The 12,117-nt window shown below is 42.2% G+C and overlaps 1 protein-coding gene across 2 annotated transcripts in view; it reads right to left on the bottom strand.

Annotated features, from left to right (window-relative positions):
• The window catches only part of STX6 (syntaxin 6), a 45,365-nt gene that overhangs the window by 13,066 nt on the left and 20,182 nt on the right, over window positions 1–12,117 (bottom strand). For both annotated transcript variants that reach the window (XM_058539930.1, XM_058539931.1), the window contains exons 4-6: window positions 6,829–6,891; window positions 3,268–3,393; window positions 1,911–2,017 (exon numbers count right to left, since the gene is read on the bottom strand). In XM_058539930.1, coding sequence (XP_058395913.1) covers window positions 1,911–2,017; window positions 3,268–3,393; window positions 6,829–6,891 — 296 coding nt within the window. The remainder of the gene's footprint in view (window positions 1–1,910; window positions 2,018–3,267; window positions 3,394–6,828; window positions 6,892–12,117) is intronic.

The following is a 12,117-nucleotide window of genomic DNA, read 5'->3' as shown; positions in this document are numbered from 1 at the left end:
GGGCTTAGCTCTCTTCCCATTTCATTCCCACCCCTGCATACTTCCCATTTCTCTTCCCCTTCCTTCCAATGTAATTGTGTCACAATTTGATGAGATCAACATTCAGGGTTTGCACTACCAGGAGTGAGTAAATGCTCTTCTCAGCTCGGGGGTGTGTGGCATGAATCACACTGCTCCTAGGCTCTCCCCTCTGCTGGCTGAGGGCTCAGCTTTCTCTGGTCTGTTGAATCAGGAACCTTTCACCTTTCTACTTTCCAGGATCTAAAACGTTATGGTTATTGTTCCTTATTCCATGCTGTATGTCCCCATTGGTTTTATGCCACACAAAAAATCCCTTTCCTATTGTTTTAGTGGGCTTTAGAGAGGGAAACGAGATAAAAGGGGGTGTTTAATTCACCACCTTTAACTGGAAGTCTCTCAGGCTTGCTCCATCATCTACCCAAACAGAAGCAGCTCAGGCAATTAGTCCTTTCCCATTACCACACTGGAATTTTAGGATAAGAATGCATTTTAGACCGAAATTAAACATGTACGCCTAAAATCTTGCTATTCCGGCTTCCTACCTAGTCTCCCTCTGCCACTCTTGCTCTACTGTGGTTCATCATCTAAACTACAGACAGATGGGCCTTCCAAAAATATAAACCTGACCATGTCATTACTCCTAACACAACCTTCACTGGTTTCCCATCACCCTTAGAATACAAAGTCCTCACTCCTTAACATGGCTTCTAAGGCCTCCGTGATCTGTTCTCTGCCTCCCTGTCTTGACTTCTGGAACTCCCCTCCCAATCCCCATGCTCCAGACACACTAAAGCTTTCTGTTCCATGTACTTTCTCACCTCTAAGTCTTCACAAGTGCTCTTTCTTCCTCCTTGTAGACCTTCCCCTCATCTCTCCTTGCACCCCCTCCCCCCGACTCGATTCTCACCTCACCATCTTCTACTCATCCTTTGGGTTCCAGTTAAATCTCTCTTCTCAGGGGCCTTAGACTAAGTCAGGTCTGCAGATCAGGCTAAGTTAGGGCTCTCAAGGCACCATGCCCCTCCCCATCACAGCAGTCCTCCTACTTCTCCATCACCACTTAATGACTGCATTCATTTATATCATGTCCATTCTACCCAGTAAATGGTAAGCTCATTGAGAGCAGAGACAGTCTATTCTGTTCACTCCTCTATCAACACCCAGGGCCTCCCAGTAGAACAGATGCCTAATTTGAATTTATAACAAATGAAGTTGAGATAGGAGAGTGTCTGAAATATCCTAGTGGACTGTCTTATTTTTTCAGAAGAAAAATCTTGTAAAATGGTAAAGGTATTATGTGGTAGCATTCAAGAATGCTGTTTTTGGTGTTATACATCAGAAAGCAAAAGGAGATTACAAATAAACCCAGTTATGTTTTCTCATATGTTTTTACTTTTTATTTTTGAGGGAGAAGATTTTTTATTAGTTGCAGTTAAATTTATAAGCTTTTTTTCATGAAGTTAAAATTTAAGATGCAGAACAAAAAGTTTTGCTCAGTGTAGCGGGAGAGTCACGGGATGATAAAGTTAAGTTAGCTCATGTCCTGTCCTCTTTGGGACAAGTCTCCGCAGAGGTTACATAGCTATATCTGTTTCACATTCCCATTCATAACAACACTTCAAGTGTCCGCTCAGAGGAATTTGTATCTGTTTTTGTAGGTGTTTTAAAAAAAATAATAATAATAACTTTGCCTAAATCCTGCTGAAAATTTTATCTGATAAATCTGCTTCTTTTGGAGAGGCTAGTCTGTAAAGCAGAATAAAGACGCAACTATAAATAAAATAGCTTTTGGTTTTACTAGCCATGTAACTGTCAGGCTTTTTAGGGGTCCTATAAGATGGCTTTTCCCCTAAATTTCACTGTGGTGAAAGGGGCATTTCAATACTCACACTGCCTGCTCCTCCAGCTCCCCTCCAATGCGCTGGGACATGTTCTTCAGCACCCCGATGCTGCCAGAGACCAGCTCCAACTGCTCATCCTGCTGTTCCACGATCAACTGGTGCCAGAGAAATGGGAAATAAGCAATTAAAATCCATCTTACCTGGTTCTGAGCCCAGCACGCTAGCAGCTGCTGGCTTCTTTGCCAACTTGGGACAATTCGCATTCAGAAGCAAAGCCCAGAAATCAAAGGACCAGACCGTCGCCTCCAAGAACACGCTGCTCAAAAGGCTGGGTTGTCAAGCTACTGATAGCTCCTGCTGATCCAACTTGTGAACAGTCAGCGGGGCTTGAAACCACCAAGAGAGATTTACTCTGGCTGGCTAAAGCCCAACAAGGGAACAGAAAATGGCTGAAAGCACCTGGGCAGTGACCACTGACACAGGGGGACACTTGGGAAGAGGAAGCCCGGTGCCAGGGTCAAGGTCTCAATTCACGACAGACAGCCAAGCTCTAACACAAGAGTCTGGCAAATCTCTGGACGTGGGAAAGCTCCACCCACAGACTCCTTTCCTCCCTCCTCAAGGACAGACTGGAGACAGCTCCTCCGTGGCAGTGCGTTACCTCAAGGACAACTACTGAGTGATAAATGTTTACTTTTAATTGTGCTGTAGCCTCTTCACTTTTTATAAAGAAAAGTTTGCTTGGTAAATAGCAATTTAGGTAGACAAGTGCGTAAGCAGACATGCTAATGGAAAAACAACAAAAAAACACATAACTTACATCTATATATCAAACACAATATTTAAGAACCAACAGTTTCAATGGGTAGATGATCCTCAAATCCCCAAACACACTATTATTAGCCTCCTTTCATTAATACAACTACGTATCGCAAGTAACAATGCAGACATAATCAACCTCACTTTCCTTCTACCCCTTAACCTCCACCAAAGCAATCATATATATATAATGGAACCAATAATAATTTTCAGTGAAAAAACAGGGACTCAATTTTTCCGAAAGTGCCTTTGTTGAAAGGAACAAAAACCGAGTATACAAGTGGAGGCTGGGGAAGATGCTGCTTTTGTTTTTTTTTTAGCCAGTGGCCTTGTCTGTCAGTTTTGACGTCTGGTCTGCTTTTCCTAAGAGACCTAATCAAGCTTGGTGCTCTTGAAACAGCCATGCTCTAAAGGAGGTTTTAACAACCCTTCATGTATGCAATCATTACACACGAGACAGGCAGCCGCAGGACGAGCTCCGGCCCACCTGCCTGTCCTTACCAGCAAAGCCCCCTGCTGACAGAGGAACTGAGGGAAGTGCCCCGCCTCCCGCCTCCCTGTCTTCAGCCAGCAGGTTCTCGGGTACCTGTTGCTGTGCCTGCTGCTCCTCAATGAAATGGGAGTTGGCTAACTGGAGCTCGCGGTCGAGGTGCCCATATTTATCTGTCATCCCAGCACTCCAGGTCTGGCCGCCACTGTCTCCTAGCAGCGCCTGTGAGATGAGGCAGAGGGCAGCAGGGCCAGGAGGAACACACAGTTACTCTCTCTGAACAAGTGCTCCACCACAGTGACATCAAGCGTTCTCATACTCCTCATAATCCATCTTCCCCCGGCTCAGCCTTTTATGTAGCAGTGTAGGTTGGTGCCTGCGTGGGACTATTTAAGGAATGCCAGGAAGGGCACTGTTTCCAAACTCTCCCAACAGGACTCACAAATGGGCTTTGTCCCATTAAACTGCAAATAAATGTCAACTTTAAGTCAACAAATGCCCATCTGTATACTGCCTTACAACTTAAAAGCACTTGGTCTCTTCAGGCCAGCTCTTCCTAGCACCCCTGGAAGTTCACCAGAGACCCACAGGGTCTAGTCTGATTCCAGAGATCTAGAGTTTTTATTTAAGTATGATCCAGGAAAGCTTTTGGTTTTTTGGAGTGGGGAGGGGAGAGTTTGCTAGAACGACAAGAAGCTAACATAGCCCCTCACATGCAGAAGGCACAAGAACCACAAACATCTGTTCAATTTAACCCATGAATAAATCCCAATGCCCTTCAGTTGAAAGGCTACAGGCTCCCCAGATGGGAATGGGGGTTGCTTTACCAGGCAGGTACGGCCACAACGGGTGCCCGACCCTGACAACCCAGGCAAGTGCTGGCCCTGAAGCCCGAGTTCTCCACCAGGGCCCCCAGATGCCACGGTCAGGTTTCCCAATATGAATTCATGGAAGTTTGCAGCCAGAGAAGGATAAGTTTGGGAATGTCTTGGTTGCATGAAGAGGCCAGCCAGGAAAGTGAGAGCTCACGCTCAGCAGCTGGCTCTTACCGGGATCCCACAAGCCCTTCTGAGCTGCTGGTCAAACTAAATGCTCACACCAGCCCTGCACAATGAACCAGAAGATGCTGGTGACTAAGATTCTTTTTCCGTGTAGAGTTGCCAAATCTTCTTACCAGGTACTTTTTCTTTCTGAAACTGTTAAAAGCCTAACTGATTAGCTGGTTCTCTGTATGAAAAGCCCTCCAATAGTCCCTCCATACGACACTGACTTCCTTGCCTGACTTTCAGAGGTGAATTCAGTCAAATGGCCACACTTCAGGGGCTAGGCTCGGGGAGGCTCAGGATGCAGAGCATAAGTTCTGAGGTGCTTATGAGAAGACGATCAGGATGCCTGAGAGCTTCCAGTCCAGTCAAGAGGCTGGATGGTGACTGTCTCTGGTATAAGGCAGACCCAAGGCTTTTTGTGGATGGCTCTGCCCCAACCTGGCTTGAGGGCTATCGAGATTTAAAAGATCCTGCTCATTCTGATGCAAAGACTCTAAGGACCTCTGTGGAGGACAATGGGGCTTAGTCACAATTTTTTCAAGGTCAGAAAAAGGCTACAGTGGATCATTAGGCTACAGAGAGAGAACTGGGGCTCCACCAGGGCCTTGTGTGCTCCTGGGGCCACAGTGAGGGCTATTTTTTCTAGCTTATCCATGGTCTACACTTAGGTGGACATATGTCACACTGTTGAGCGTCATCTATGCTCTACTGTGAAGTAGCTTAGATTTCATCAGTCTGACCTCCAGGAGTCTGTTCTAATGGGAAAGATGGGGAGAGGGCCCAGTGCACTGAAGACCCGCCTGTGTGTAGGTGCCAGAGCAGAGGTCCTGGCCAAGCAGCACAGCATCTGGTCCTAGCATGAGGCAGGAGGCCAACTCTGCCCGCTTGAGTGCTCAGAGAACCCTGGCCTGCTATGCCTTCAAAATCTGTGACTCAAAGACATTTCAGTCACCATCTAAAACAAAATTCTAAGCCATACTTGGAAAGCAATGTATAAATACACATTTTATTTATGGTACTTCAACTATACTATCTAGAGAATAAAAAATTCACATCAGGAGTAATAAAGGATGTTACCTACCTCACGGTCACAACCACTTCAGGCACTGTCACTCAACTTCTGTAAGCTGGGGTGCAAACGAAAAGGGAACTCCAAAACTAGCCAGCTTGTGGCCATTGACTAGCTTCTTTCAAGAGTTAGTGCCACACGGAATGGGCTAGCTAATGGCTCTTCCTAGCTGCACTGTCAGAGCACGGGAGGCAGATAGCAAGAAAAAACGACGATGACTTGGAAAATGAAACGCAGGGAAAGGAAACAGGAACAATAAGTTAGGGGATATTTGGAGAGTCCCTTCCCCTTCTTCGAGCTTTTATACTACTTGTTTTCAAAACTAAGGGGGTCAACGAAGACCCATAGGTATAAAGTAAGGATTTATATTATGAACTGATTCCTAGTTAAAAATAGTGAGCTGCTTTCTTGAGCTAACAGTCCATTAAATGACTATTGGTAACTTTATAGAGTCTGAATAGAATCTAAATCAGGTCTAAATTTTGACTGTTGCATATTTTTAAAAAAGGACTGTATTTTATCAGTTGGAAAGGAATTTCTATCATATACCAAAATGTCTAATTTTAAAAAGATACTTAAAATTCAAGGACTGGTCTTTTTTTCTGAGGAAGATTGGTGCTGAGCTAACATCTGTTGCCAATCTTCCTCCTTTTTTCCTTTTTTCTCCCCAAAGCCCCAGCAGATAGTTGTATATCATAGTTGCACACCCTTCGAGTTGCTCTATGTGGGACATTGCCTCAGCATAGCTTGATGAGCGGTGCGTAGGTCCACACCCAGGATATGAACCGGTGAACCCCGGGCCACCGAAGCAGAGTGTGCGAACTTAACCACTACGCCACGGGGATGACCCAAGACTGGTCTCTTACAGCTTTTATTTTTGATGTGTCAATATCTGTGCTTTGATTTCTGAAACTTATTAGGTTTTGTAAGTTATTTGTAATAACTAATAAAAACTGGACCTCATCTCAAAAAAAAAAGATACTTAAAATGATGAAAGATTTAATTTAACACACACTTAAGGTTCCTCAAATGTCTTTACATAAAATTTCAATCATTAAATGGCTAATGAGTTCTATGGGTAGGCAATGTAATAGCAGCTAGAGATTTAAAAACAACCACAACAAAAAACCAGACCATGACACAATCCCTCCTTACTCTCAAGGAGCTTGGGGTCCAGCAGAAGAAAAGACAAGAAACTAAGCAATTGCAGCCCTTAGCAGAGAGCCTGGCACACAGAATGTGCTCAACAGGTGCAGAATAAACGGCTGTGTGGTCAGGGCTATAAGGGTCCACACAGACTCTCTATGGGAGTCCAAAGGAGAGAACCGGAAGGGGTGAGGGAGGGGAGGGGACAGAGACTTGATGATGGTGCTGGGGCAGGCTGACCAGACTTTCATAAAACCTGCCAGCATCACTCTGGGCTCAGCACGCACAGGGCTTCTGCTTGGTCACATGATACACGGATGGTCAGTATTTTTTAATTCCAAATATCTAAACTGTGTATTTTCTTTGATGATACTGTATATGCTGATGTTCACTCACCTGTCTATTTTTTCTTTCAGCTAATGCCTGCACAGATGAAGTTGACATCTGATCCTTCATGTCCTAATGAGATAATAGAAGACCAGAAAACAAATAAAAGATATACTTAAACAAAATCATGCTTAATATTTTGTACACTAGCAAAATACGCAATTTATTAGATTTTTTTTTTCCAAAAAGACAGCATTCTTTGGCTTTTATTTTCAGTCTCAAAAATAAAGGAAATAAAGAGAACGATGCTCCCTTAAAAAAAGGTAACCTGGATACTAAATTAAGAGAAAAGAAGAAGGAACTAGCATTTCCTAGGTACCTACCACAGGCTAGAAACACCGCTAAACAAGTGCACACAGTGGCAATAAATTCTTGCAACGACCTTGTGAAGCTGGTATTATCTCCATTTTATAGCTGAGGAAACGGAGATCTAGGAAGGCCAAGATACTTTCTCAAGGTCACACAGCCAATTAATGGCAACCCTGGGGTTCAAACACACAAGCCTGTGCTGAAGGGCTAGCACCTTCAAGTGTAATACACATGAAAAACTATGTCATTGAGGATAAAGTATATTTACAGTGATACAAGAGGTCACTTATTTTACTTCTGAGTTGGATTCATGTGAAGTATAGACTATTTCTAATGCCAGAGTGAATCTCCAGAGTGGTATTAAAAATAATTTTATATGGAAAGAAAAATGAATGGACCCATTACTTAATCCGAGGCAAAACATTTTATTAAATATGAGCCATTTTGTTTATCATATTTAACCACAACCTCATATACTTTAAAATGATTTGAACTAAGTACATGATTACTATAAGACAATTTTTTTCTTTTCTTTAAAACTTTTTTTTTGAGGAAGATTGGCCCTGAGCTAACATCTGTTAGCTTTTTTCCTTTTTCCCTTTTTTCTCCCCAAAGCCCCAGTAGGTAGTTCTTTGTCATAGTTGTACATCCATCTAGGTGCTCTATGTGGGATACCACCTCAGCATGGCTTGATGAGCGGTGCGTACGTCTGTGCCCAGGATCTGAACCGGCGACCCCCGGGCCACCGAAGCGGAGCGCGCAAACTTATTAACCACTATGCCACCAGGCCAGCCCCTACAATTTTTCTTAAAAAGAAAAAAAAAAGGTTGCAAAAATACTTCATAATTTTCTGTTAGCAAGTAGACCATTTTATAGACGCACATGTTGAGGTATCAGACTTTTAGAAACTTCTTCCAAGACCCATGACAAGCAAATGGTAGATCAGACAGTGCCACAGCTTCCCTAATTTCTACTGCACTAAGTATGAATCATAACCACACTTGCTTCAACTTTCAAAACACCCATTCCTTCATTCAGCAAATACTCCCTGAAGCCTGACATGTGCTCGGCATACAGCAGTGAACAATACAGACCCGGCCCCTGCCGCACGGAGCTCACCCCACGGTGGAGAAGAGGCACAGTAATCACACACACACATCAACAAGGTGATTACTGTGCTGGGAAGGAAGGGCATAAGCTCAAATCGAGTGGGTGAAAGGCCACTTTGGAAGGACAGGGGTGACATCTGAATCGAGACCTGAAGGACGAGAATGTGCCAACCACAGAAAGAACTAAGGGCAGAGGATTCCAGGCAAAGGGAACAGCAAGTACAAAAGCCTGGAGGCAGAAAAGGCTCAGTGCTTTTTAGCTTTTGAGAAGGAAGTCTGGTGCGGCTGAAGGAGGTGACTGTGTGTTGGCAGCATGGGAATAGAAGATAAGATTGGCCCAAACATGCAGGGCCTTTGGGCTGCTTGGATTTTATTCTGAGGCAGGGGTTGGCAAACTTTTTTTTTTTAATTTAATTAATTAATTAATTAATTTATTTTTGTGTGTGTGAGGAGATCAGCCCTGTGCTAACATCTGCCAATCCTCCTCTTTTTTTTTTTTTTTTTTTTTGCTGAGGAAGACTGGCCCTGGGCTAACATCTGTGCCCATCTTCCTCTACTCTATATGGGATGCCACCACAGCATGGCCTGACAAGCAGTGCATCAGTGCGCGCCCGGGATCTGAACCGGCGAACCCCGGGCCACCGCAGCAGAGTGCACGCACTTAACCACTTGTGCCACCGGGCCGGCCCATAATAGTCTTTTTTTTTAAACAATGAACATGACTTGCATAATTAAAAATATCAACACGCACGTATGGAAAAGTGACTCTGAAGTTCAACTGAACTTTGACCATTATCTGTAGACTGTGTTTTTGCTGTTAAAAGTTAGGACAGTAAGGGGGGAAGTAATGACAGCAAAGGAGCACAAGGAGGCTTCTAGGGGGTGCTAGGAATGCTCTGGGAGCTGCCTCCACAGTTGTGATCAGTTTATAAACTCTTCAAGCCGCACACTTGGGATACATGCACTTTTCTGTCTTGTTATACTTTAATAAAAACGGTAAAAAAAAAAAAATACTAGTGTCCCAAACAATGGCTTACCTTTACAATGAAGGCAAACCGGACCAACCCTTTGAAAATAAATTTCGCATTTTGTATCAAGAGCCTTGATATTTGCATCAAATATTCACTGCCTTGACCCAGTAATTCCACGAATAGGATTTATTTTATGGAAATAATATAACATATATTCCAAAATAGACATGCAAAGATGTACACTGCAGTGTTATTTATAACATGAAAAAGTAGAAATAAACATCATGTCCAAACGAGAGAACAGTAACTTACAGTACACACACAATGCAGTATTATGTATCAGACAGCCCTGCTTTACATGAATCTGTGTTGATATAAGACTATGTCCACAATATATTTTTTCATAGAAAAAAATTACAGAACAATTTCATGCCATCCCTTTTAAGAATGTATTTCAATGTCCATGAAATGGCTGGAAAAAATATATAAAACTGTTGTCAGTGATTATTTCCAGGGAGTGGAATTATAGAATGGAGGGGCACTTTCACCTCTCTTATACATCAAAATTATCTGCATTAAAAAAATAGTAAGTATGGACTACTTTTAATTTAAAAAAGTAAAATAAAAAATGCTTATGATTGTATAACAGTATCATCACAACTATGTAAAAATACAACTGTCATGCATTGAGAAGAAAATACAACAAAGTTTTGTGTTTGTGTATTAGAGTTTTCTTTTTCTATTTTTTCCTCTTGTAAAATTTTTCTAATTTTCTTTTAATGAGCAGGCACTACCTTAATGACATATATATTTAAAATTTCATTTTTAAAGTTTTCTGCTTAATAAAAAAATACGGCGTGTGTGTGTGTGTGCGCGCGCGCGCGTGCGCGAGCACACTCGTGTTAGCTCTGATGGTCAGTGAACTCTTCAACAGCTGTGAGGTGCGCATCCCGTACGTGGCCATGGCTGCAGTTAAACAGCTATGGCTTTTCCTTCCAGGATGGCATTTTTTCTATGTAGGTTAAAAGTCACCAAATACCACACACCACCTTCATATTAGGATTTGGAATTTTAAGCTATGTCACTAAACAGTTTTAAGCATTTTGTAACAACCTGTCATGCCAAAAACATAATTACTCATCTTCTTTCTAACACATGAAATTTAGAACCAGCAGTCAAGAAGCAGTTAGTACCAATAAAATATGGTTCACCTGCCAAAAGAACAACAAATGTCCTGGTTGTTTATGCTCCCGTTCCCGTTTCACACCGTATCCCAAGCTGAGTGACTGGGACAGTATAAACCGTAGTGTGTCCCACTCATAGGTCTCATATCCCAACATCATCTGTATCCACACTGGACACCTCATTCTTCTTGATTAATCAAAACCACTTCTATCTTGACATATAATTGACTATAAACAATTCTTGGGTTGGAACAGGTTGGTTTTTTTCGGGAGAGGGGTATAGTTCTGATAGCCTTTGAAAGTTAAAGTCAGAGAATGTTAGTGAGGATCATTTCATCAATAAAGAAAATTGAGATCCAGAGAGGCTAAATGACTCGCTACAATGAAAATTTATTAAGGTCACGCAGCTGAGCCTAGAACTCAGGTCTCCTCACCTCTCATTCATTGTTCTGCCACACACTGCAAAACCTTCCACTACTCACGTCACTCAAAGTTACTTCTGGAATGTATTTCCATAATATAAATATTTCACATGCAAAATCTCTGATGTACAGGCAACTCCACAAACGTAAAAATGATTACCTCAAAAATATCAAGGCTACTTACACAAAAACAAAAATATTTTGCTTTCTTCAGTAAAAATTGCCAGGAAAACTTAATAAAAACTGCACAAATTTAGATGCTTGGAAAGACATACACAAGACTCTTTAAACAAGGGAGGCTTACTAAACACAAAACCAATGAACATTTAATTGAGAAGAAACACAGGAGAAAGATTTATTTCTTCAAGTAGAACCAAAAAAAAAAAAAAAAGTATAATGTATCACTGACTCCCCTGCCTAAGAAGGAGAAAGCACCATTGGCAGACACTGTGGATCAAAATGTATTCCTCTTGGAGCAACATTATGTGAAAACCTGCTGATAACAGTAACAGAACAGCTTTCATAAACTTGTAATGTACAAATCCCTAATCTGAGCTTGGTCTTGTGTCTTATTTTCCCAATCTGCTAACTCTGATCCCTTTCTATCAACCTCCTCCACCTGGAACCCAGAGATCTCTGTATACAAGTACTGTTTAACCGAATGCAGTAATACTGAATCAACACAAGGTGCTTTTTGTTGTTTAAAATCAAGTTAGCATCATTACCACTTCCTTCTCTTCTACAGGACTTCAATTAGAATTTAGTGAAATTAGATCTGCAAAAGCTCAGTTAGGCACTACTATTAACACCACTGGAAAATAGTAACAGCTTTCCAAAAAGGGGTCATAAATTAAAACAAGAATGATTAAAAACTCTAAAATATTCAGTTGGATCATACAGTTGAGCATGGTTTAGATCTGAACTCTAGAAGGACTGTAACATTTTGAAGTACAGATTTGATTTAGAATAATTCTTTCAAAGAATGTTATTTTTTTTTTTTTTTTGCGAACAAGATCAGCCCTGAGCTAACATCTGCCAATCCTCCTCTTTTTGCTGAGGAAGACTGGCCTGGGCTAACATCCGTGCCCATCTTCCTCTACTTTATATGGGACGCCACCACAGCATGGCTTGACAAGCGGTGCGTCGGTGCACGCCCGGGATCCGAACCAGCGAACCCCGGGCCGCTGCAGTGAAGCACGCGCACTTAACGACTTGCGCCACCGGGCCGGCCCTAAAAGAATGTATTTTAAAATGCTTTTCCAATATTAGAAAACAAACTTTGGATTCTACTTCCTATTATACC

Source organism: Diceros bicornis, chromosome 4, assembly GCF_020826845.1.
Source record: "Diceros bicornis minor isolate mBicDic1 chromosome 4, mDicBic1.mat.cur, whole genome shotgun sequence".
Taxonomy (NCBI): Eukaryota; Metazoa; Chordata; class Mammalia; order Perissodactyla; family Rhinocerotidae; genus Diceros; species Diceros bicornis.
The sequence above is the reverse complement of the archived record's forward strand: the minus strand, read 5'-3'. Positions and strand labels throughout refer to the sequence as shown.